This window comes from Pleurodeles waltl, chromosome 7 (genome assembly GCF_031143425.1).
Source record: "Pleurodeles waltl isolate 20211129_DDA chromosome 7, aPleWal1.hap1.20221129, whole genome shotgun sequence".
In the NCBI taxonomy this organism is placed as follows: domain Eukaryota; kingdom Metazoa; phylum Chordata; class Amphibia; order Caudata; family Salamandridae; genus Pleurodeles; species Pleurodeles waltl.
The window spans coordinates 973,408,114-973,431,175 of record NC_090446.1 but is presented as its reverse complement, the minus strand read 5'-3'; the positions used below and the strand labels follow the sequence as shown (position 1 = coordinate 973,431,175).

General features: G+C 45.3%; 1 protein-coding gene across 4 annotated transcripts in view; it reads left to right on the top strand.

Annotated features, from left to right (window-relative positions):
- AATK (apoptosis associated tyrosine kinase) overlaps positions 1-21,915 on the top strand; it is a 407,310-nt gene extending 385,395 nt beyond the window's left edge. For all 4 annotated transcript variants that reach the window (XM_069199741.1, XM_069199742.1, XM_069199745.1 and 1 more), the window contains 4 exons: positions 1,570-5,032; positions 8,662-8,794; positions 16,443-16,658; positions 19,784-21,915. In XM_069199741.1, coding sequence (XP_069055842.1) covers positions 1,570-5,032; positions 8,662-8,794; positions 16,443-16,658; positions 19,784-19,812 — 3,841 coding nt within the window. In that variant the 3' untranslated portion in view covers positions 19,813-21,915. The remainder of the gene's footprint in view (positions 1-1,569; positions 5,033-8,661; positions 8,795-16,442; positions 16,659-19,783) is intronic.
- The last annotated feature ends 1,147 nt before the right edge of the window (positions 21,916-23,062 follow it).

Sequence of the window (23,062 nt, the reverse complement as noted above, 5' to 3'; positions counted from 1 at the left end):
CTCGCATTCTCTCATTTTTAAAAGAGGTCCTAGGAGTCAATGTTTTTATCTTTATTATTCTCAGGACAAGGAGGTGGGTATAGTCCTTGATGAGCACCATCTTGGAAAGATTCTTTGTGCTCTGTCTCTGTTCGTGTGATGTTGCCCCTCCTGCCTCTGGGGTCTTCTGCAGCTGGTGCCGGCCCTAATGTGGCAAGCTTCTTTAGGCAGCAGGATGCTAGTTTACATCACAGATTATCCTCCATGCCGGACTGAACTCCAGAAGATGATATCAGAGAGGGTCTTTTGAGGGTGTCCCTGAGGAAATGTTAAAGATGCAGGGGATGTAGATATTTCCTGAGGTATACCTATTATAGAATACAATATGCTTTCCATACACTCTTATGTCAGTGAACGTCCCTTCTCCAAAGTTGGTGAAGTAGCCTAGAAAGAGCTCTGTTACAGTTCAAGCAACAAGAACACAGAAGAAGAGTCGAATTTAATGGATTACCTGAATTTATGATATGACTTTAATGCATATGTAATGTGCAAGACTGAGAGCACTGATGTGGCATCCTTTGAAGCTGTGCAAACCACTCTTTAGGCTCAAAAGTGCAAGCTTCTCAGGCTTCCGATCAGTGCTGTTTTCTCAAACAAATACTTGCTTCTCATCATACCTTCCCTGGAACATTTGCCCTCTACCTAGCAATACAGACGAGAGTTGCCCATCTAGAGTTCAGACTCCAATCCCTTTCAAGCCTCAGTCTTGCTGCTGAGCCTGGAAAAGGGAGTGCTAGTCTCATGCCACTTGGTGGATGTGTGGGAGGAAATAGAGGAATGGGGGGACATAGGGGCTTATTATTATTATAAGTCCCAAAGGGTAGGTTGCTGCCAGTGTGGCAGCCGTCCCGCCGGGCCCATTACGAGTTTCCTGCTGGGTCAATGGGCGTAAACACAGTTTCTGCCCGCTGACCCAGCGGGAAACGGCCTACAACATTGTCTCTGGTTCATAATAAAGCAGGCGGCAATGCTGTAGTGCGTAGGGTGCACCAGCACCCGTGGCAATGTTCACTGTCCGCAAAGCAGACAGTGAACATTGTGACGGGGCCCCCCTGGGGTACCCTGTCTCCGCCAGACTTTTCATGGCAAGGTTACCTCTATGAAATCGCTGGCGGAGAAGAGGGTCGTAATCCCCAGGGCAGCGCTGCCCTGGTGGATTAGTGCCGCCAGCATCCCCAGACCATCGTGTAGATGAAATCTGGCAGTCAAACCTTAGCACTACCACCGCAATTGTAATATGGAGCTCGGACTGCCGCATTAGTGGCAGTCCGACCGCCACCGCCACCCTGGCGGTCATTGGATTGCCAGGGTCGTAATGAGGCCCATAGTGTTTAAGGACAGGCAGCACAATGGTGAAAAGGAAATTGACTGCAGAGGTGGATCACAGGGAGGCCTTATGTGAGAGTGTAAGAGGAAGGGTATGAGTCCTATTTTTATACAGTAGACACCATGCAAATACATAATATATTAGTTATTCAGTAGATCATTGTGTATTTTTTTATCTAAATATGTCCCCCTCTATTACTGCAGGTATGAGGTGATGCAGTTCTGCTGGCTGCAAGCCGAACAGCGCCCCACTGCAGAGGAGGTGCACCTGCTTCTTTCGTACCTGTGCCTGAAGGGCACCACGGAGGCAGAGGAGGAGTTCGAAAAGCGTTGGGAATCCCTCAAACCACACTCCAGTGCTAGCCATCGCAGCACGCGGGTCTCCTCCTTCCCGCTGCTGGCTCACTTCTCAGGTGATGCCTTTCATACTGATGGTGATGACATCCTAACGGTGACTGAGACAAGTCAAGGTCTCAACTTTGAATACAAGTGGGAACCCTCCAAGCCAGACCATTTTCATGCACTGTGTGGTAACTTGAGCCCTGGCAATGCACACTACCAGGACATTTACTGCTCAGCCACCTCTTCCGGCAGGCTCAGCCTGGGGGTCTCACCCTCTGGCTATGAACGTAAACCTGAGTGCCAGAGCTTGAAGACTCACGGGGTGGTGCCTGTCCTCAGCGCACACAGCCCATCAGTGAGTAGTGAGTATTACATCCGTATTGAGGAGCCATCTGACTGCCACGCTGACTTGGACTACACTATGTGCTCCTACAGCCCAGAGTACAATCGCCTCTCCCCCAACAAGGAGCTGGGCTGGACAAGAAAGAAAGAGCGAGGGGACCTCTATGATTCCGATAACAGTTCCAGTGTTTTTTTGACTATGGAGCCCTTGCTTGGTCAAGACCCACCACCCAGCGATACCTGGGAAAATTCAGACTTCTACCCAGCCTCCAAGCACAAAAGCAAAGCATTAACATATTATGAGCAGTCCCCATCTGATGGGGCAGATCAGTGTTTATTGGAAGATGACTTTGAGGCGCAGGATGAGTGGAAAACATCCTGCTGCAAGAAGACTGCTTTTGAAGACCCACTCGGAGTGTCCCCGACGATGAACTGTTCCTTCAGGAAAAACAGCCGTTCAAACAGCTATGAAGATGAGCGCGATGCAGCCTTTGCCGAAAGGCTGATGGAGCTCACCAGGCAGAAACTGGCTGCCAGTAGGCACCATGTCAAAAGCCCTGTGCTTGAATCTGTCATTGTGGAGTTGGAGGATGAAGGGATATGCGAAAACCCATCGCCTAGGGATGAAATGTGTCCGGGGGACCAGTTCACAGAGGAAGCCCAGAGCCCTTGCTGGAGCTCCAACTGCTCTTCCAATAACAACATTAGCAACTGCTGCCCACCCCGGCCACCTGATGACAGCACTAATACAGATGCTTGGTGCAACCGGCGCACCACCCAGTGCAGAGGAGCAGTTACGGAGCCCTTTGGTCCTGAATCTTGGCAGAACACCGATTTGGTAGATGCACTTTGGGAGAACAATGTCTCACCTACAAGGGTTCATCGACCTGCTGAAGAGGAGGAAAGTGTCCAAGCGGACTGTGGCTCGGAAGTGCATTGGAAGTTTGACATAGACAGCACCCCAGGCAAAAAGGATGACTTGCCAGGTTTGGGATCCATCGACAGAGAGCAGCATTTAAATCCATCTGTTTCACCTGACCTGGCTTCAGAGGCGCTTGGTTCTCTACTTGGCACCTTTTCTCAAGAAACTGTGTATAGTGATTTTTCAATCACAAGACAGCCTGATGCTAAAGAGGACGATGGTGGATGTGCTTCACTGATGCAAATTCCAAACACAGAGACACCAAACGCTGACCTGGCTCGATCTCCTGAAACAAATGAAGTCACCTGTAGTCCTTGGGACACAGAGCCACAGCTTTCTAGAAATGTGGCAATCCTATCTGACGTGATGGAAGATTCGGTTGGCAGCAACAGTGAAACCGGAATCACCACTTCCTTTTCCACTACTCATAGCCATGAGCAAATAAAGGTTCAGTCCGATGAAGCAGCTGCCAATAGCCTTCGAGATCTGCCCTCAGAAATGTGCCAAACTCTCACTTATGAGCCAGATGCAACCTTATCCAGCATGAGCTTTAATGAGACTGATAATGGCAGTGATGATGATGATGACACCACTGAACTGACATCTGGCATTTTTATGGATTTTTCCTCTGACTACCCTGAGCACGCCGACACTGCCCCTTTATTCAAATCCTTACAGAAGCAGGTGGGAACGCCGGATTCGCTAGAGTCCCTGGACATACCTTCTGTGGCCAGTTCCTGCGATGCTTGCAGCCCTGTAGTCTACAACCTATGCAACCAGCCCAGGGCACTAGATAGTGGCTATGACACTGAGAACTATGAGTCTCCAGAGTTTGTCCTGAAGGAACCTCATGAGACACGAGAGCCAGATGCAGCTGGCGAGGTCACAAAGTCGTCCAGCAACTCGACATTAGCCGATGTCGATGGTCCTGCAAGTGACATGCACATGTCTTCTTCCTTCAGCAGTGAACTGCATGTCCTGGACGAGAAGAACCCTTATCGGGATTCTGCTTATTTTTCAGATTTCGATGCTGACACCGACAGGTACTTAAAGGAAGAGGAGGACGAGGCTCTAGAACTAGAGTTTCATGAAAAAAAGGAGGAACCTCCTGTTCTTACAACTTTGAAACGAGGTTTGGATGAACCACACTCACCAGAAAGTACATTGGAAGCAATGGACCTTAAATGTGATATTCCAGAAGATGCCCCCACTGGAATGTCTTCCAGTGACTTATCAGACACGCCCACTGTGGTAGACCTAAACACACTGGGCAAAACTAAAATTCCAATTTCACCCACATTGACTGATGGGGATTTGGGAAAAGGAACCCTTCTAACACAAGGCACTGTGGCAAAGGCGGAATCTCTGGATGAAGGTCTGGGGATGGAATGCAGCCGAGGTGTGTCTACTGCCCATGACCTGTTACCCGTGGCCAAAACACATGATTTGCCCTCAAGGACATTTCTCCTAACATCTGTTGAGCTAACTCAAGAAGATAGACTCCTCAGTGGACTGAAGGAGAAGAGTGTTCAGGGCCTAGATGGGATTGTGCTCGACGGAGGGAGCCTGGCAGGAGTGTGCAAGGATAAGACCAAGTTGGTTCCCAGTCAAAGGTTTAAAGTGAAAATTAGTACTTTAGATGGCCATGATGTGGGACCGTTGGAGAGCCGCTGTTCACCTGAAGCAGAAGGGCGGGTGGTGTGGCAGGGGGACCCTGCTGCAGGTCAGATTTCTCTTGATGTTTCGTTGCTGCATGGAAAAAAGGAAACACGGCAAGGCCCTGTGGACCGACTTGAAGAGGCCGATGAGGATGAGGACACAGAGGACAGTGATGAGTCTGATGAGGAGCTCTGCTGCTATAATATCCAGGAGCCCAGTGAGGACAGTGAGGAGGAGCTGTCGACAGCACCAGTCATCATTGCTGAGAGTCACAGTGCTCGGAACCTGCGCAGCCTCCTGAAGATTCCCAGCTTGGTGCCTCACACCTTTTGTGAAGACTTTGAGCGCAAGAAGAAGGCTGTGTCCTTTTTTGATGACGTCACAGTGTATCTTTTTGATCAGGTAAGCCTTGCTTTCATTGATAGATGTGAGGTTTAACTCAGTTTGAAAGTATTTTAGCATACTTATATGTTGTCGATAAGAAGCCCCACCAAGCTTCCCCTACAAGAAAATGTTTGTATCAAAGTCATTATTGATGTCTTACGTGTTTAGGACACTCAACCCCAGTGTTCAGGGCCATTAGGGCTCAGGATGCCTGGGCGTTCAGATCATTAGCATTGTAGATGACTAGATGTGCAACAGTTGACCAAAATAGCTGCTTTTGTGAGCAAGGCCCTTGTGCCTAAATTTGGCACTTAAATTTAAAAAGGTCTCTTAATTGCTCACAGTAGTGATCTGAGCAAAGCAAATCCTACCAACCAGATCCTTATGAACCCTGCATATTTACACGTTGGAAAATATACCTTGCGTAGATAAATGTTTTTTTCACTTAAACTGCAAACCGCAAACTATTTATGCATGCACACTGTTTCACGTGGTAAGTGTTATTACTGCAGAGTCCGCGCTAAACAGAAAACCTGTATATCCAGAAGAACTCCTCTAGCAAAGAATGTAAAAGCAGGAGATTTTTGAGACTACAAAACCATTCCTATTAAATCGTTGATTTCAGTTGTACATCTGTATAACGTCCACATTGGTTTTTGTTATATACATGCTTATTTAAAGTGTGAAATAAAATACATAACTTAGTATGAATAACCCCAGAATGTGTCAGTACTACTCAGTCAAAGGTGCAGAAATGTGGATGTATGCAGTGCTAACAAAACCAAAAATGTTGACTTCATCCTTCTCTACAGTTCCTCAAAGATCGGGGTTCACCACATCTAGGGTAAGACAAGCTGCTGTGGAACAGGGGAGGATAATGAACCCCACCACATAGATAGCACAACTGAGGTTTGATTAAAGCAAAACATCCAGAAGGCAACAATGGCATAAGCAGGCTGCTAACGTATTGCAAAATGTTGTATGTACATTATGGCAAGGGGTTTGCAACTATTTTTGTCAGCAGAGTATTACAACGTTTCAGAATTGTTTAACCATTTGCAAATTTTCCTAGTTTACCTTCAACAGAGTGATATTTATTTTGCATGGTGAGACTCTTTTCGCCGTATGAAGAAATATTTTTCACATTAGTCAAACCCATCTTAGGCGAAAGATGCATACATATTTTTCTCAACAAGTTTTTCTTGTTCTAAGCTTTTCTATGCACATCGCAAAAATGTTTGCAGATTTTTTTGTCTACTGGTATAGCTTTTTGAGATACAAAGGCAATAAGAGGCTGAAAAACATTAGGGGCCTAATTCTAATATTCTGGTATTTGGGTGCTGTAAAACTGCCCTGAGGAATATTGAGTTCCACAGTACGATTTTACCTCCCCATTCTGAATGTACCTGCTTCAAAAGAGGAAGAACCTGCGGGGGACGAGTTTGCTTTTGGATTACCTGGGTTTTTCCTTTTTGGGTCGATTCCAATGTGTTGGTATCTATTTGGGCTTTTAACCACGCCCACCTCACACTCTTCACTATTGCTCGTTCACAGGCTTGCCCTTCAAAAATCCTTTGTTATCATTGGTGAATGCTTTACATTTGTCCCTCCCTGGGGCGGTTTGGCTACGCCTTGGACATCTACCCTGTTACGTGGCTAATTGCACTTTTGCCGATACGTTTGACTGCGAGTGAACTTCTTTTTCCTTTTGTGTGTCTCCTACATGCTCATGGCACGGAACTTTGAATCAGCTCGCTTATGTGAAACTTTATTACTTTTCATTTTCAATTTATGTGGCAAGAAAAGTCCAGTTAGGAGTTTACAACGCTAATAGCTCTAACTGGAAGAAATGCGAGACCCATTTCATCGCAAATGCTTGTTTTTTCAGCACTTTTCTCCATGCAGATTAATTCAATGTTTACCTTGTGAAAACTGCGAGGGGAGTATTTCTTGAATATGAGTTATCTTTACACAATTTCTAATGATAAATTGGGTACAAAACCCGTTGTGTCCGACTTAGAATTAGTGATCCACTCAGAATGTGAGTATAACAGTTTTCTGCAAAGTAACCATTTTCTTAGTTATTAATTAACGCTACTAATTGTTGATAAGGTCACTATTTTCACGAGTTTCAAATCAACTTTAGTAAAGATTAAAAGTATTCCATAGACCATGGCAAAGGTTACCAAAAAATTGTACACTCCTTATAATTTCATAATTTCAATTTGATTTATGACACAGAGTCATTTACTGCACAAATATAAATACTCTAGAATTATAATTGCTTACAAAAACGTTTCTGCCATTCACATTTCTCCCAACCTGGCGATCGATCTCTAAATATGGAGTGAAATGTCCTTGCCATTTTGTGCTAAGAAGTGTTGTTAAGTAACGGAAATTTTACGTTGAGTTCTGCAATGCAAGTTGCCTTTTTGACTCAAGACTCATCTCTCAGTGATGTACTTACTATGGCGTGCAAACTGAATAGGCCAGGTCGATTGAATGTTGCTGGGATTTTCCTGATCAGAAGGATGAGTGTCAACAGAAGCTTGCTCTCTTCTGGTCTGGGAGCATGTAGGAGATAACAATAAATGAGTAGGGCAACGGAGCTCATTAGAACAAAAAAGATGTCCATATTTTCAAATTCACAAATAAAAGGACAAGTTTTTTATTAAAAAAAAAAAAACATTAAATTGAATTTGGCCAGTGTGTGCATTAATGTTTAGTGAGTATTGTGCATGTATAATAATCTCAAACTGGTGGCCCAAAAGTCAAATTAAATGCAAAGCAGTGGAAAACCTCCAACTGCAACCTAATGCAGTACCAGTCTCTTATATAACAGGGGAGTGGGCAAGTAAAGCCCTTAGACCTCTTAAAGTTAAAGATTGATGTAAAGTTGAAGCTGCCCCAGCATATGGACACGTTCCAGTCAAGAAAAAAGAAGATTAATCAAGGAGATCATTGTAAAGTAGACCCTTCCTGTATTTGGGTAGCTGTCCACCAAAATGACCCATCAAAGCCGAAATGTAACTTTCATCCTTTTTCTTTCTTCAGTGTAGTTTTTGGGCAAACACATTTGTGAAAATCGGAGCCCTCTCTCTGAAGAAGCTCCTCTGCTGCTCAGATAAAGACAGTGAATACAATAATACCAGGGATGTAGTAGTCACAGTAGGAGCAGATGGACCAGGATTATCTCGGCTAATTACTTTCTCTACAGAGCCCGTTGCCTATGCACACTGTGGTCGCAGAAGGGTAGACCAAGAGACCATGTACATATTTGTTAAGGTCAACGAAAATCATTACATATTTTTCAACGTGCATATTCTGCATACAGTTAATTTGCAGCTGTCCGCAGTTTCTAGCACCAAGGGTCAGTGAGTCTTCAAGGCAGGAATTTTACATATATAAAAGCCAACTTGGAGGTATATTTGTTGAAAGATAATGTTGAGGACAGAGGATGAATTCTCACACTTGGATTAATTTTTTCATGTCCAAATTCTTGCTCGCTGTCTTTAAAGCGATTGTTCTGTTATGTGGGTACTGTGGAAGCGGTGGGCCAAGCAACACACAAGCACAGGTCTGTGTACCATCATTAAATATAGTATCTTAATACTCCATAAACCCAGATTATGAATCATGTTTTTCAGGAGAGCCCAACGAAAGACCTTGGAGAACAGGACTTCCCAACAGTAACCGATTCATGCCCCCTCGCTACTGTCAGTCCCTTGGAGAGGCTTAACACTTCCGATGACTCCTCTGATGGGAATGTCTCAGAAGAAAGTGAGTATTGAAGGAAGGTGGAATGTGAGGATCCTGAGTGTCTGCGGAAAACAGTGCAGATCCTCAACTTTGATATTAGCAGTGCTTTTTGAAGATTGGCTGCAATCATGGCAAGCCCGTCTGGGCGAAGCGTGGGTACACGTCGGAGTGTCTATGTCCTCCTCAGTCTCTCTTCTGGTGCAGCAAGGCTGGAGCATCAAGAGTGAAAGCTGTGGAGTGGTGAAAAGTTAGTGGCATGGAGTGTCGTAGAGTGGAAGGGGAGTAGTGTTGTAGAGTGAATTTGTTAGACTAGAGTGTGGTAGATTGGGGCAGGGGGAGTACAGTGTCATAGAGTTGAGTAAAGGGGAGTAGAGTTCAGTGGTTCATTGGCATAGTGTGTTGAAGAGTGCAGTGCTGTAAGGTGGAGTGGTGTGGAGTCTGGTGGAATGGGGTGGAGTGGATTGAGGTAGTCTGGTGGATTGGATTTGAGTGGGGTGGATTTTGCCTGAATGGGATGAATTGGATGAAGTTGGGGGGATTGGAGTGCGTTGACTGGATGGGGTTGATTGAAATGGGGTGAGGAGGATTGGAGTGGAGTGCAGTGGAGTGGGGTGGAGTGGATTGGGGTGGGGTAGATTAGATTGGATTGGGTTGGGATGGGGTGGAATGAGTGGATTGGATTGGAGTGTGGTGGAGTGGAGTAGGGTGGGGTGGGTTAGATTGGGGTGGATTGTAGTGGGGTGGAATGAGGTGGGTTGGATTTGAGTGAGGTGGATTGGATTGAGTGGTATGGATTGGATTGGATTGGGGTGGGGTGGGTGGATTGGAGTGGGATGGATTGAAGTAGGGTGGACTGGAGTTCAGTGGATTGGAGTGGAGTAGGCCAGATTGAGTGGAGTGGACTGGATTGGAGTGGGGTGAACCTTTTGGAGTAGGGTGGGTTTTGGAGTGAGATGGATTGGAGTGGGTTGAAAGGGATTGATGTAGGGGGGATTAGAGTGGGGTAGATTAAGGTGGATTGGATTGGTGTGGATTAAGGTGGATTGGATTTGAGTGGAGTAGATTAAAGTGAATTGGACAGGAGTGGGATGGATTGGAGTGATATGGGTTGGATTGGAGTGGAATCGATTTGAGTGTGTGGATTGGGTTGGGCTGGAATGGAGTCTGCTGGATTGATGTGGGGGTGTACTGGATTGGAGTGGGGTGGATTTGAGTTGGGTGGATTGGACTGGAGTTGGATGGACTAGATTGGAGTTGCATTGGAATAGGGTCGATTGGATTGGAGTGGGTTGTATTGGGGTGAGGTGGGGTGAGGTGGATTAGATTGGTGGGAGGTGGAATGGATTGGAGTGGGGTAGATTGGATTGGGCTGTATTGGACTGTAGTGCGGTGGATTGTGGTGGATTTGAGTGGGGTGAAATGGGATGAAGTGGGGTGGATTGGATTGGGGTGAGGTGAGGTGGATTTGATTGGAGCGAGAGAGATTGTTTTGGATTGAGAAGGTTGATTAGAGTTGGGCAGATAGTTTTGGATATAATGGGCAGATTGGAGTGTTGCAGATTGTTTTGGATTGCAGTGGGGCATATGGGAGTGGGATAGATTTTTTGGAATTGGAGTGGGGCAGACTGGAGTGGGGCAGTTTGTTTTGGTTTGGAGTGGGGCAGATTGAGAGGGCTAGATTGTTTTGGTTTGGAGTGGGGCAGATTGGAAAGGGGGTAGTTTGTTTTGGATTGGAGGATCGGATAGTTTTGGATTGGAGTGGGGCAGATTGTTTTAGCCTGGAGTGGGATGGATTGTCTTGGACTGGAGTGGGACAGATTGTTTTGAAATGAAGCTGGCAAATTGTTTTGGATTTGAGTGGTGCAGATTGGAGTGGGACAGCTAGTTTTGGAGTGGGTGGGTTGTATTGGGTTGGATTGGATTGGGGTGAGGCAGCTTGAATTGGATAATGGTAGATTTGGATATGGGGTGGTTTGGAGTGGGGCAGATTGCGGTGGGGCAGAGTGTTTTTGATTGAAGTGGGGCGGATTGGAGTGAGGCGGATTGGAGTTGGGCAGATTGTTTTGGATTGGTGTGGGGTAGATTGGAGTAGGGCAGATTGGGGCAGGGCAGATTGTTTTGGATTAAAGTGGTACAGGTTGGAGTGGGACTGATTAAAGTGGGCAGATTGTTTGGATTAGAGTGGAAGAGACTGGAGTGCGGCAAATTGGAATGGGGTGATTGGAGAGGGGCAGATTGTTTTGGATTGGTGTGGTGCAGGTTGAGTGGGACGGTTTGCAGTGGGACAGATTGAAGTGTGGCAGATTGATTAGGATTAGGGTGGGAGAGACTGAAGTGTGGCAGATTGGAGTGGTGTGGGTTGGAGAGGGGCAGATTGTTTTGGATTGGAGTGGGCAGATTGGAATGGGGCACATTGTTTTGGATTAGAGTGGGGCAGATTGGAGTGTGGCACATTGTTTTGGATTTGAATGTGGAAGATTGTTTTGGGTTGGAGTGGGGGAGACTTGAGTGTGGCAGATTGGAGTGAGGCAGATTGGAGAGGGACAGATTGTTTTGGACTGGGATAGATTGTTTTGGATTTAAGTGGGGCAGATTGGAGGAGTGCACCTTGTTTTGGATTGGAGCGGGCAGATTGCAGTGGGGCAGATTGTGTTGGACTGGAGTGGGGCAGATTGGAGTGGGACAGATTGTTTTGGAACAGGGCAGATTGTTGTTGGTTGGAGTGGGACAGATTGTTTTTAATTGAAGTAGGGCAGATCATTTTGGATCGGAGTGGGGCACATTGTTTTGGAGTATGGGACGCTGTTTTTGTTTAGAGTGTGGCAGATTGGAGTGTGCGTATTGGAGAACGGCAGATTTTTTTGGATTGGAATGGGGCAGATTGGATAGGGGCAGACTTTTTTAGATTGGAGTGGAGCAGATTGTTTTAAAGTGGAGTGGGCAGATTGATTTGGATTGGAGCGGGCTGATCGTTTTGGACTGCAGTGGATTGTTGTGAGTTGGTTAGGACTGGGGTGAGGTGGATTGAATTGGATACAGGTAGATTGGATATGGGGTGGTTTGGAGTGGGGCAGTTTGAGGTGTGGAAGTTTGGAGTTGGACAGATTCCTTTGGATTGGTGTGGGGTAGATTGGAGTTGGGCAGACTGGAGCAGGGCAGATTCCTTTGGATTGGTGTGGTGCAGGTTGGAGTGGGACGGTTTGAGTTGGACAGATAGAAGTGGGTTCGATTGTTTTGGATTCGAGTGGGAGAGACTGGAGTGTGGCAAATTGGAATGGGGTGGATTGTTTTGGATTGAAGTGAGGCAGATTGTTTAGAATTACAGTGGGACAGATTGGAGTGTAGCACATTATTTTGGATTGGTGCCAGACAGATTGGAATGGGACAGATTATTTTGGATTGAAGTGGGGCAGATTGTTTTGGATTGCAGTGGGGTAGATTAAGTGGGGCAGATGGTTTTGGATTGGAGTGGGACAGATTTTTTAGTTTGGAGTGGGGGATTCTGGAGTGGGGCGGATTGGAGTGGGGCAGATTGTTTTGGGTTGGAGTGGGACAGTTTGGAGTGGGGCTGATTGGAGGAGGCCACCTTGTTTTAGATTGGTGTCTGGCAGTTAGGAGTTGAACAGATTGTTTTGGGTTAGAGTGGGGCAGATTTGAGTGGGGCAGATTGATTTCTATTGGTATGGGGCAGATTGGATTGCGGCATATTGTTTTGGACTGGAGTGGGACAGATTGTTTTGGATTAGAGTGGGACAGATTGTTTTGGACCGGTTTTGGACCTGAGTGGGACAGATTGTTTTGGACTGGAATGGGACAGATTGTTTTGGATTGGAGAGGGGCAAGTTGTTTTGGATTGAGTGTGGAAGATTGGAGTGGGGTGGATTGGACAGAGGCATTGTCTTGGATTGGAATGGGTCAGATTGGATTGGGGCAGAATGTTTTTGATTGGAGTGGGACAGATTGTTTTGATTGGGGCAGACTGGATTGGGGCAGTTTTTTATGTTGAAATAGGGCAGATTGTTTTGAAGTGGCGTAGTGCAGATTGTTTGGGATTGGAGTGGGACAGATTGTTTTGGATTGTAGTGGGGCAGATTGTTTTGGATTGGAGCGGGGAAGGTTGTTTTGGATTGAGTGGGGCAGATTGAAGTGGGGTGGATTGGACAGCGGCAGATTGTCTTGGATTGGAATGGGTCAGATTGGATTGGGGCAGATTGTTTTTGATTGGAGTGGGACAGATTGTTTTGATTGGGGCAGTTTTTTATGTTGAAATGGGACAGATTGTCTTGGAGTGGCATGGGTCAGATTGTTTGGGATTGTAGTGGGTCACTTTTTTTCGATTAGAGTGGGGCACATTGTTTTGAAGTGGTGTAGGGCAGATTGTTTGGGATTGGAGTGGGGAAGATTGTTTTGAAGTGGCGTAGCGCAGATTGTTTGGGATTGGAGTGGGGCAGATTGTTTTAGATTGGAGTGGGGCAGATTGTTTTGAAGTGGCGTAGCGCAGATTGTTTGGGATTGGAGTGGGGCAGATTGTTTTAGATTGGAGTGGGGCAGATTGTTTTGGAGTGGCGTAGGGTAGATTGTTTGGGATTGGAGTGGGGCAGATTAGAGAGTGGAGCACATTGTTTTGGATTGGAGTGGGACATTTTGTTTTGGATTGGAGAAGGGCAGATGGGAGTGGGCAGATTGTTTTTTAATTGAAGTGGGACAGATTGACGTGAGATACATTGGAGTAGGGCACGTTTAGGAGTGGAGCAAATTGTTTTGGATTAGAGTGGGGCAGATTGTTTAGGACCGGATTGGGGTAGATTGGCGTGAGACGGATTGTTTTTGATTGGAGTGGGCAGATTGTTTTCAATTGGAGTGGGACAGACTTCTTTCGATTGGAGTGGGACAGACTTCTTTCGATTGGAGTGGGACAGATGTCTTTCGATTGGAGTGGGGCAGATTGTTTTGGATTGGAGTGGGACAGATTGTTTTGGATTGGAGTGTGGCAGTTTGCAGTGGGGAAGATTCAAGAGAGGCAGATTGTTTTGGATTGGAATGGGTCAGATTGAATTGGGGTAGATTATTTTGGATTAAGAGGGACAGATTGGAGTGAGGCATATTGGAGTAGCTCACATTGTTTTGGATTGATGTTTGGCAGATAGGAGTGGAACCGATTGTTTTGGATTAGAGGGGGGGCAGATTGTTTTCATTGGCGTGAGTCAGATTGGAGTGCAGCTGATTATTTTGAGCTGGAGTGGGGAAGACTAGATTGGGACAGATTGTTCTTGATTGGAGTGAGACAGATTCTTTTGGATTAGCAGATTGTTTTGGGTTGGAGTAGGGCAGATTGTTTTGAGTTGGAGTGGGGCGGATTGGAGAGACGCAGATTGTTTTGGATTGGAATAGGTCGGATTGGAGTGGGGCATATTGTTTTGGATTGGAGTGGGGCCGATTGGAATCGGACAAATTGTATTAGGGCAGATTGTTTTGGAATGAGGCAGACTGGAGTGGGGCATTTTTAATGTTGGAACGGGGCAGATTGTTTTAGATTGGATTTGGGCAGATTGTCTTGGAGTGATGTGGGGCAGATTGTTTGGGATTGTAGTGGGGCAGACTGTGATTGCACTGAGGTAGATTGTAGTGGGGCAGATTTGTATTTTAGATTGGAGTGGGGCAGATTGTTTTGGAGTGGCACAGGGCAGATTAGGATTAGAGTGGGGCAGAGTGTTTGGGATTGGAGTGGGGCAGGATGGAGGGGGCACATTGTTTGGATCAGACTGGGGCAGATTGTTTTGGATTGGAGTAGGGTAGATATAATGGGGCAGATTGTTTTGGATTGGAGGCGGACAGATTGGAGCAGGGCATATTTAGGAGTAGAACAGATTGTTTTGGATTAGAGTGGGGCAGATTGGAGTGCGGCAGGTTGTTTTGGACTGGAGTGCGTCAGGTTGTTTTGGACTGGAGTGGGGCAAATTGTTTTGGACTGGAGTGGGGCAAATTGTTTTGGACTGGAGTGGGGCAGATTGTTTTGGACTGGAGTGGGGCAGATTGTTTTCGAACGGAGTGGAGCAGATTGTTTTTGATTGCAGTGGGGCAGATTGGGATTGGAGTGGGCTGGGTTAGGAGGATTAGAGTGTGGTGGATTGGAGTGGATTTCGGTGAGTGGTTTGGTTTAGAGTATGGTGGGGTGGATTGGATTAGTCCTGGATCAACTGGATTGAGTGGAGTTGATTGTAGAGGGGTGAGGTAGGGTGGATTGGTTTGGTTTGGAGAAGGGTGGATTGAATTGGAGCCAGCTGGATTGAGGTGTACTGCACGATTATGTGTTAAAGCATAATTTCAGAAATTACACCTAAGAAAGAAACAATGTCACTTTGCAATATTTAGAACAAGATAATCATCTTTAGAGAACAGTGCTTACGAGCAAAAACAAAACGTGTGCAAAGTGAGAAAAGAAGACTTGGTAAAATAAAAAAGTTGACTATAGAAAATAAATTGTTGCAGTTTTGTTTGTCCTGCTGGGCAAAGTTTTGCCAGCCACACGCCTTCTGTTTGCAGGGCCATAGAAGTTTAAAAGAAGTACATCGATCATGTCAGCGCAGTGGCTTCTTTCTTTCTGAATGTAACTTAGACAACAGGATAAGAATTCAGAGACCCCCAAAGGGAGATTAAAGAACTGCCCACTGCAAGCTGACTGGTGCAACTGGAAAGGACTTTGGGGGCCAAGAAATGGTGATCCCCTCACACCATTGCGCACAGATAAAATGGAGTTTGAGAGTGAGGCGGACAGTGATAGATCAGTCCCTCCTTGTCTCTGTTGGTGGGGATGCGCGAGTGGGACCAATGATGTCAGCTGGCCAGTAGCAACAGGGTGATTGCCTTCAGTGATGCCTCAGTGGTGCTGGGAGCCTCCCGCGGAATAAGTGGATGCTCAAGTGCTTGTGCAGCATGTGAGGGTATTCACATAGTGCGCATCACATAGTGCGCATCACATAGTGCGCATCACATAGTGCGCATCATCTTGCAGCCATGTGGCTGAGACTTGAAAATGCAAGGTGTTCTTTTTGTTATTCTTGTAAGCTAAACGTTTTAAGTGTTTTCTTTGGACATCCCTAACACGAGGTCTATCACAAAGTCAAACGTCTAGAAAGGGTGTGCAGTATGTGTTGGTTCTCACATAAGCCTCTTTTTGCTTACTGACTAGAAATTTCAGGTCAAACCCCTCTTCTCACCTCCCTCATTTAGTAGTTCTCATCCTCACAATATCTTGGCATTCACTCACGCACTGCATGCTGCCATTTTGGGCAATAAGGCCACCTTGCCTTCCACAGCTATGCTATGCAATGGTCATACAGTTTTTTAGGCGGTTTGGAAACTTTGGCCCTTCCTCAGAGGGACGTAAAATTAAAAGTGAGACAGAGTGGACGTCCTTAAACTGACGCTGAGACTAGGAACATAAGCCTGTCGTGCTGGGAGTGATTCTGGGGCCGGTGCACCCTACCCTGAGAAAGCCTGGCTTTGTTTAATTGACTCTCTAACTAGTCTATAGTTTAACCTTAGGCAAGAAGACGTTTTGCCATTTCTGAGGGTGCTGCATTCCGAAATAGAGTTGCAGGGATGCATTTTGGGTTAGAAATAATCAGGAACCTTTTTAACCCTTGGCGTGGTCTTGGTTGCCTTGCAGGTGGCGGTTTCGAGTGGGACGACGATTTTCCTCTCATGGCGGTGACACCCTCCTTCCCTTCCTCGCTGACTCCTGTGGACTCTGTCCTCGCCACCACAGCACAGGCGCAGAAGCAAGTAGTACCCGTCCACTTCTCTCGCTTTACGGTGTCTCCAGCGGCTGTCTCCAGGTTCTCCATCACACACGTGTCAGACTCTGACATGGAATCGGCCGGAGGTGAGCATTGGTGGGGTCCGCATGGGTTACGGTGGGACACAGAAGTGGAGAGATGTAGAAGGAGACCGGTCACATCACTGCATGCAACGAAGGAATGCCAGAACTATCCCAGCTGTTGTTCCATACACAACTGTGATACATGAACCACCGTGCACACGGCTGAGAGCATTCATCCTCTGTTACATTTAACAGGTCTGTTGCTGTGCGCACAACCGGGATGCAAGGTCGTTGTTATACACAACGACCTCACATCTGCGATGTGAGATTTAGTTTTGTACATTGCTGTTAGAATACATCAGCTACAGTTCGGATGTCTGATCGGCAACTGTAGTATAATGTCTGTTGTATGCAGCTGTGATGTTTCACAGGGTAGTTGTACACATCTGGGATTTAAGATTTAGGCAATATTGTCTGTTGTACACAGCAGTGATGCCAGGCTGACTGTTTTGTACAGCTCTGCTTTTCAAAGTGAAAAGTATCCCATAGCCATTCAGTGAACAGAAGTATACACATCAGTAATAGACTCTAACGTTACTAATAATGCAATAGGGACAGACCATTAATTCTGCACTACTTAACCATTTCAAAAGGGGAAGGTTTATTTAGAATTTGCACTAAGAACAGAAAACCCAATTGGTAAGCGATGAAACTAAATTAAATCAAATGCAGAGTGAATACAATCTTCATGATACCACTGTTAATGTAAGAGAAAGGCACAAAGCAAACACTCACAAAGCATGATATATATATTATATATATAATATTGGATACTAAATGTGTCCTTTAAAATAGAACCGGAAACCAATGTTGTGCAATTAGTTTTCAGAAGAAATTAATGTTGGACATTCTAACAGGAGGAAAACCATGGTATTAAACACGAATTTCTAACTCAACTGTTTTTGCCTCGTTAATATTTTGTGTATACAAGTTTAAGAAATAATTTTAGGTTGAAATATCCCACGATGCCATCATCATGTTTCAACCCCTTTCTGTCAGTTTTCAGGATGACCATCGGGTCAAAGACCGGACTGTTAAACAAAACTATTTTGAAACTATTTTTACAATTTGTGAAATGAAAAAATAAGTACTTGTGGCTAAGGCATCATTGTTCGTCTAAATATATTCTGCCTACTTCATGTTAAGGTGTATTTACACCATTAAAATGGCTGGTTGGCCTATTAAGAATATTGTCAATAGTATCATCAAAGTTTAATACCATTGTGATATCTTTAAGTCCAGTGACAATACTTTAAACTCACCTAATAGGAGGTAGATATCTAGCCTAAAATATACATTAAAAAGCATTGTATTCATTAGTTTCAAGTTATACATTAAAAAGCATTGTATTCATTAGTTTCAAGTTATACATTAAAAAGCATTGTATTCATTAGTTTCATTTACTTGACCTGCAGAATGTCTAACCAGCAGGCTTGTTCAAGATGACTTGTCGAATGTTCCACCAGTGAACAACCCATTTTATTAAAAGAAAGGCCTCTCCGGAGCGTGGGGCTTACAGCGCAAGACGAGGCACTTGTGTACAGTTTAGCAGTTGACTGAGTAATGCTGTTAGTTGTGATGTCAGAGTAGGTGTTGTACACACAGCTGTGATGTCAGGCGTGCTCGTGTAAAAGCGGTGACGTTTGATCAGATCGGTTCTCATATCCAGATGTATGCAGATACCGCTGGTCGGTGGTAGGCAGCGGTACTGTAATTGTGGGTGCCTGGAGTACAGAACTGGGTAAGGATGAAAGAAGGAGAGGAGCCTTACCTCACCAGGGTCGGCCTGACTGCTCTGGCGCTTTCCCAGTGCGCTGCTGGCGAGGGAGCTATTTTCACAGCTGAAGGGGCTGCCATGGCCCATCCATTAACGCCTTCATGGACCTATTCTAGGCAGGTCCTTTTGTGATGTGGGGCTGCATTGGACATTTTTGCCAGAGCTGATTTTGGCTTCCAGTCCGGCCTTGAACCTCTCACTGAAATGCACTGAGTTTGAGGGGATTGGAGAGAGGGACAGCCTTTCGTTTCCCTGCCAAGGACATTGAGTTTGACTGGAAAAATCAAGAGACAAGCATTACAGTTGATTGGAGAGGATGGTTGACTGGCCAATCACCTCTCGGTGAAACGGAATGGCAGTGCATGACCATTTTAATTCCACAAGATATCATACCCCAACCCCCATTTTTGCCTTACTTAGCATAGGCACAGTTCGGATTGCCCACCTATCTACCTAACTTTATTCCACGTCTCTTGACCATTTGTTTTCATAAGTCTGAGCCCTTTCACGCATTGACCTTCGATTCAGTGATTAAATGACTACATGCCAGCGAAGCACTATGTTCGCAGCCTTGGGTATTTTCATATGAACAGACTTTGGCATTCTGGGTATACACCATGATGAAGCTACATTACACCAGTTTGACTGTTATCTAGAGAACGATTGCATGGGCTCTGATTACGAGTGGCACAGTACAGGGCCACAGTAAAATCACATGTGACTTTACCGTTACTGTTGCAATAACTTCAACCTAGTACATTGCAATAATGAGCAAACCCACATGGAATGGGGAATAACCACATGGGACCAATTTTCAGTCATTAAATCACATGGAATGTGCCATTCTGTGGTGTTTTACTGCATGTGTGTACCATCTGCACTGAGCAGGTGCTAAATGTACGCGTGGGGCTGTGTGAGGGGGGGAGAGGGGCTGGGGGGAGTAATGAAGGGAAGGGAGAGCTATTTTTTTTATTTTTTTTATACCATGAGAGAGCACTGTATGTCCCCCCGTTAGGAACGTGGAATGCGGCTTGGCTGTAGAATTATCGGCCGAGACACTCAGTTAAGGTACTCCCACACCCGGGAAAACCAGGTGAGGAAAAATCTGCCAATTTGGAATCAAGCAGAGCTGAATTCAATACGGTAATTCGGTTCTGCACGGCTTGTAATCTGCCCAGTGGGCTCCAGGTGGCACAGTGCCCTTGGGTTGCGCTATACGCAGGCGACATCAGTACCATTCTTCTTCTCTCCCTCTCTTTATTTGGCAGAGGTTAGGGCCCATATTGCTGAACGTAATTCATGTATAACAAAAGTGAACATTGTCCTTTTTTCTGTTTCCTTTGATTCCCAGGCAGCAGTGAGGACGGTGAGAGGGAGTGAACAGTCGGCGGCACAGCGGGGGGTTCTTCGACCCCATGAATTGGATCAAGGAACGCAGATGGCAGTGGTGGATACACCGATGGCGAGAAGAGGATTTGAGATTTGTACAAAGCTGTATCATCAGTGCCTCAAGTCCTTGGCTGCACCCCTGGCATCATGCCACAAAAATATAGGAAATACATATCTATTTTTAAGGCAGGTTTTATGAAAGGGGCATTTGTTTTTGCTGCTATCAAAGAGGCATTTCCCCAGTCCACCCATCATGTGCGGTGGTTGGTATGTGCGGGTGCCTGAATGCATGCCCACACTTACAATGGGTGTGTATGCATGCAAATACACCGAGACAGCACTGGACTTAGAGACGGCTCACCGCGCCAAGCATCACATGCTTCTTATGGCCTTTGGCCCCTCATCCTCTCCCTTCGCAGAGTATGTGCTCTGCCACCTCTTGGTTTCTGTACTACTCCTTGATTCCTGGAGTATCCTCACAAGCTTTGCACGCCTGCACTTTCTGGACAGGGTGGCAAGCACTGGTAGGTTAGTTGAATGCTCCCTGATTGCAGCGCGGCACTTTTTCCTCAGTCGGCTGCACACTTTATATAATGGGATTTTATTTTCTTACCTTGTGCCATTTGCTACCCTTTTTGGTTGTCACCTACTGATGTTTTTTTTAATTTTATTTTTAAAAAACATTTTACCCTAACGCTGTACTCTCCTTGGAGTTTTTTATTTGCACTCTGCCAGAGAAAAATGGCATAAACACTATATATAAGACATGCTCTAATGCCTACTAGGGAAATAGATTGCACAAGGAAAAGGAAAGGGCAGGGTTACCGACTAATTTAAGTCAATGGTATTCTAGTATGCAGGAACTTGGACAGACCTCTCATGTACCGCCTGTTTCTGTGTGTGTGTATATACAATATAAAGAGACAGTGCGCAGCTGGTATTGGGCAGCTTCGTCCCAAAGACGATGGATGACTTGCATCACTATTTCAAAAAGGAGTCTGCAACTATGTATAGCGCATATCCCCGCCTTTCGAGCCTAACCATCAATTCTTTGTGCATATTTTTTAGACAATGATGTCTGTACTTTCATTGGAACATTTCTTGGCAACCATTGCTTCTATTGAGAAGGATATTTGAGCTTTTCACGCTATGTCTGCATGGATGCTTAACTTCGCAGTACTGAAGGCATCAACTCTTGAGTCCCAGCTGGCCCTCGTGAGAATTGACTGGAGAGGTACATGTGGAATGCATTCAGGAGAAAGGGAACATCTTGAGTAGCCGCCCTTAACAGCCCCTCTGTTCTCTTTCACCACATCTTCTCCGGTTTGAAAAGTATTGTGACATTAGAACAGCAAGAACCATCCCTCAGCAGTTTCTTCAGGTAACACTGGCCTACACGCATCCGCCATTAGGTAATAGAGCGGGGGTGAGAATTTGTTCTTCCATGTTTGGTTTAGTATCGTTCAAGATCAATATAGTCCAGCTATACACAACTACCAGTGACACTAAAACTGGACATCATGGTTGTTTCATAAGACTAACATTCGGGATTGCGCCATAGTCTTGTGAAGAACTGGAGATTGTGCCCAAGGAGAATGAGAAACCTCAAACCAGGATCTGGGGTAAGGGTGCTTCGGATGAAGGGTCTGAATTCCAGTTCAGTTCCAGATCCTGTAATGGATGGGTAGCCTGAAAGTCCTCTTCTCGAGGACACACCGTTCTCCTCTGTGGCCTCATCCACTCCTAGAGATTGCCAAGCATCGTAGTGCATAGAGAAAACGAAGATCTTTCATAATTAGTAGATGTTCTACCTTTTGCAAGTTAAACTCGTCTTACTAGTGTAGCAAAGCAGTTTCACTGCTATCTGTACTATTTTTGTAAAAATTAAAAAGTACTACTATATCAACTAAATTAATAAAAAGAGACGATATAAGTTATTATTGCCAAAGAGATGCAAAGAGTTTGAGGCATTGAAGTTTTCTTTTTTAATTCCTTTTGATGTTGCTGTTGTTTTTTTTATTTTATTTGAGATGGTATTAAATTAAGCTCTGGATAATTGCAATTAAAGAGGAGATACTGAAATAATCGTTTACTAAGAAGTGACTTATGCATTCTCCATACAGCTCCGTTGGCACATTCGGTTCTTGTTCGTTCTCTCTCTCTCTCTCTCTCCCTCTCTTCTAGAACTCTGGTGTCCTCCCTCTCTATCAGTGTTCTGTCTCCCTACACTCAACACTTTTCCATTTGTGCTGTTTCCATATGATTTCCTGTGTTTCTGTAGGTCAAAAGGCCATTGCTCTGCTCTTCTGGTACCTACCTCTATCCTCCCCTCTGTTTTCCAGTGCCCCTTGAGTGTTTTAGTGTACCATGTGCTTTCACCCAATGTAACGTTGTTACCACTCTTAGTACGCCTCTTTAACTTTGAGTTTGTCCCCATGCCTAGGCCAGGTTTCAGCCCCACTAATCTTTTGAGGTTTTCTGTGGGATATCTATACACGCCTTTGTACAATCTCCATATCGTCTTGCACTAGCTTTGTAGTTTCTCCCTATGCCCGGCGTGTGTCTCATTTTTCTTCACACATTTTTCTGATGCCTTTGTGCTGTCTCAATATACCCATGTAATTTTTCCTTTTATCCGTGTGGTATCGCACTATGATCTTGGCATGGGTTTGCCCAGTTCCCATATGTATGCCATGATAGGCATGAAGCATCTCTAGATATGTGTTATATCTCCATATTACCTTGTGTATTCACTACACTATTTCAGAATCTACCTATTCCTTACTTAGCATCTCCCTGTGCCATCTCATTCTGCCTTTTTGCCTCCTTGTGACATCATTGCATGTCTGCCGATAAAGCCCTCGTACCGTGGTGGTTTTTTGATAGTCCTTTGTGTAATCTCCCAGTGCCATGTAGTAGTTCCAGGTGCCATTTTGTTAACTCCGTATGGCTCTCCTGTATGTCTGTGGAATTTTGATATCTCAGTATGTACCATCAAGACCTCGATGTCGTTTACTCCTAACAGAAACTACCCAACCCTGTTCAGGAAAGCCATGTGCAGCCTGCCACCAGTTATTTGTATTTATTTTATTTTAAATTATTTTCATTTTTTAATTCAGTTTTTCATATCTTGCTACGACCTCGTGGTATCTCTCTCTGACCCCACGATTTTGCACATTTGTTATACTGTCTACCATCAGCGATTTCAGCAGTTTGCCTTCCGCAGTGCTTCCCTCTCCTG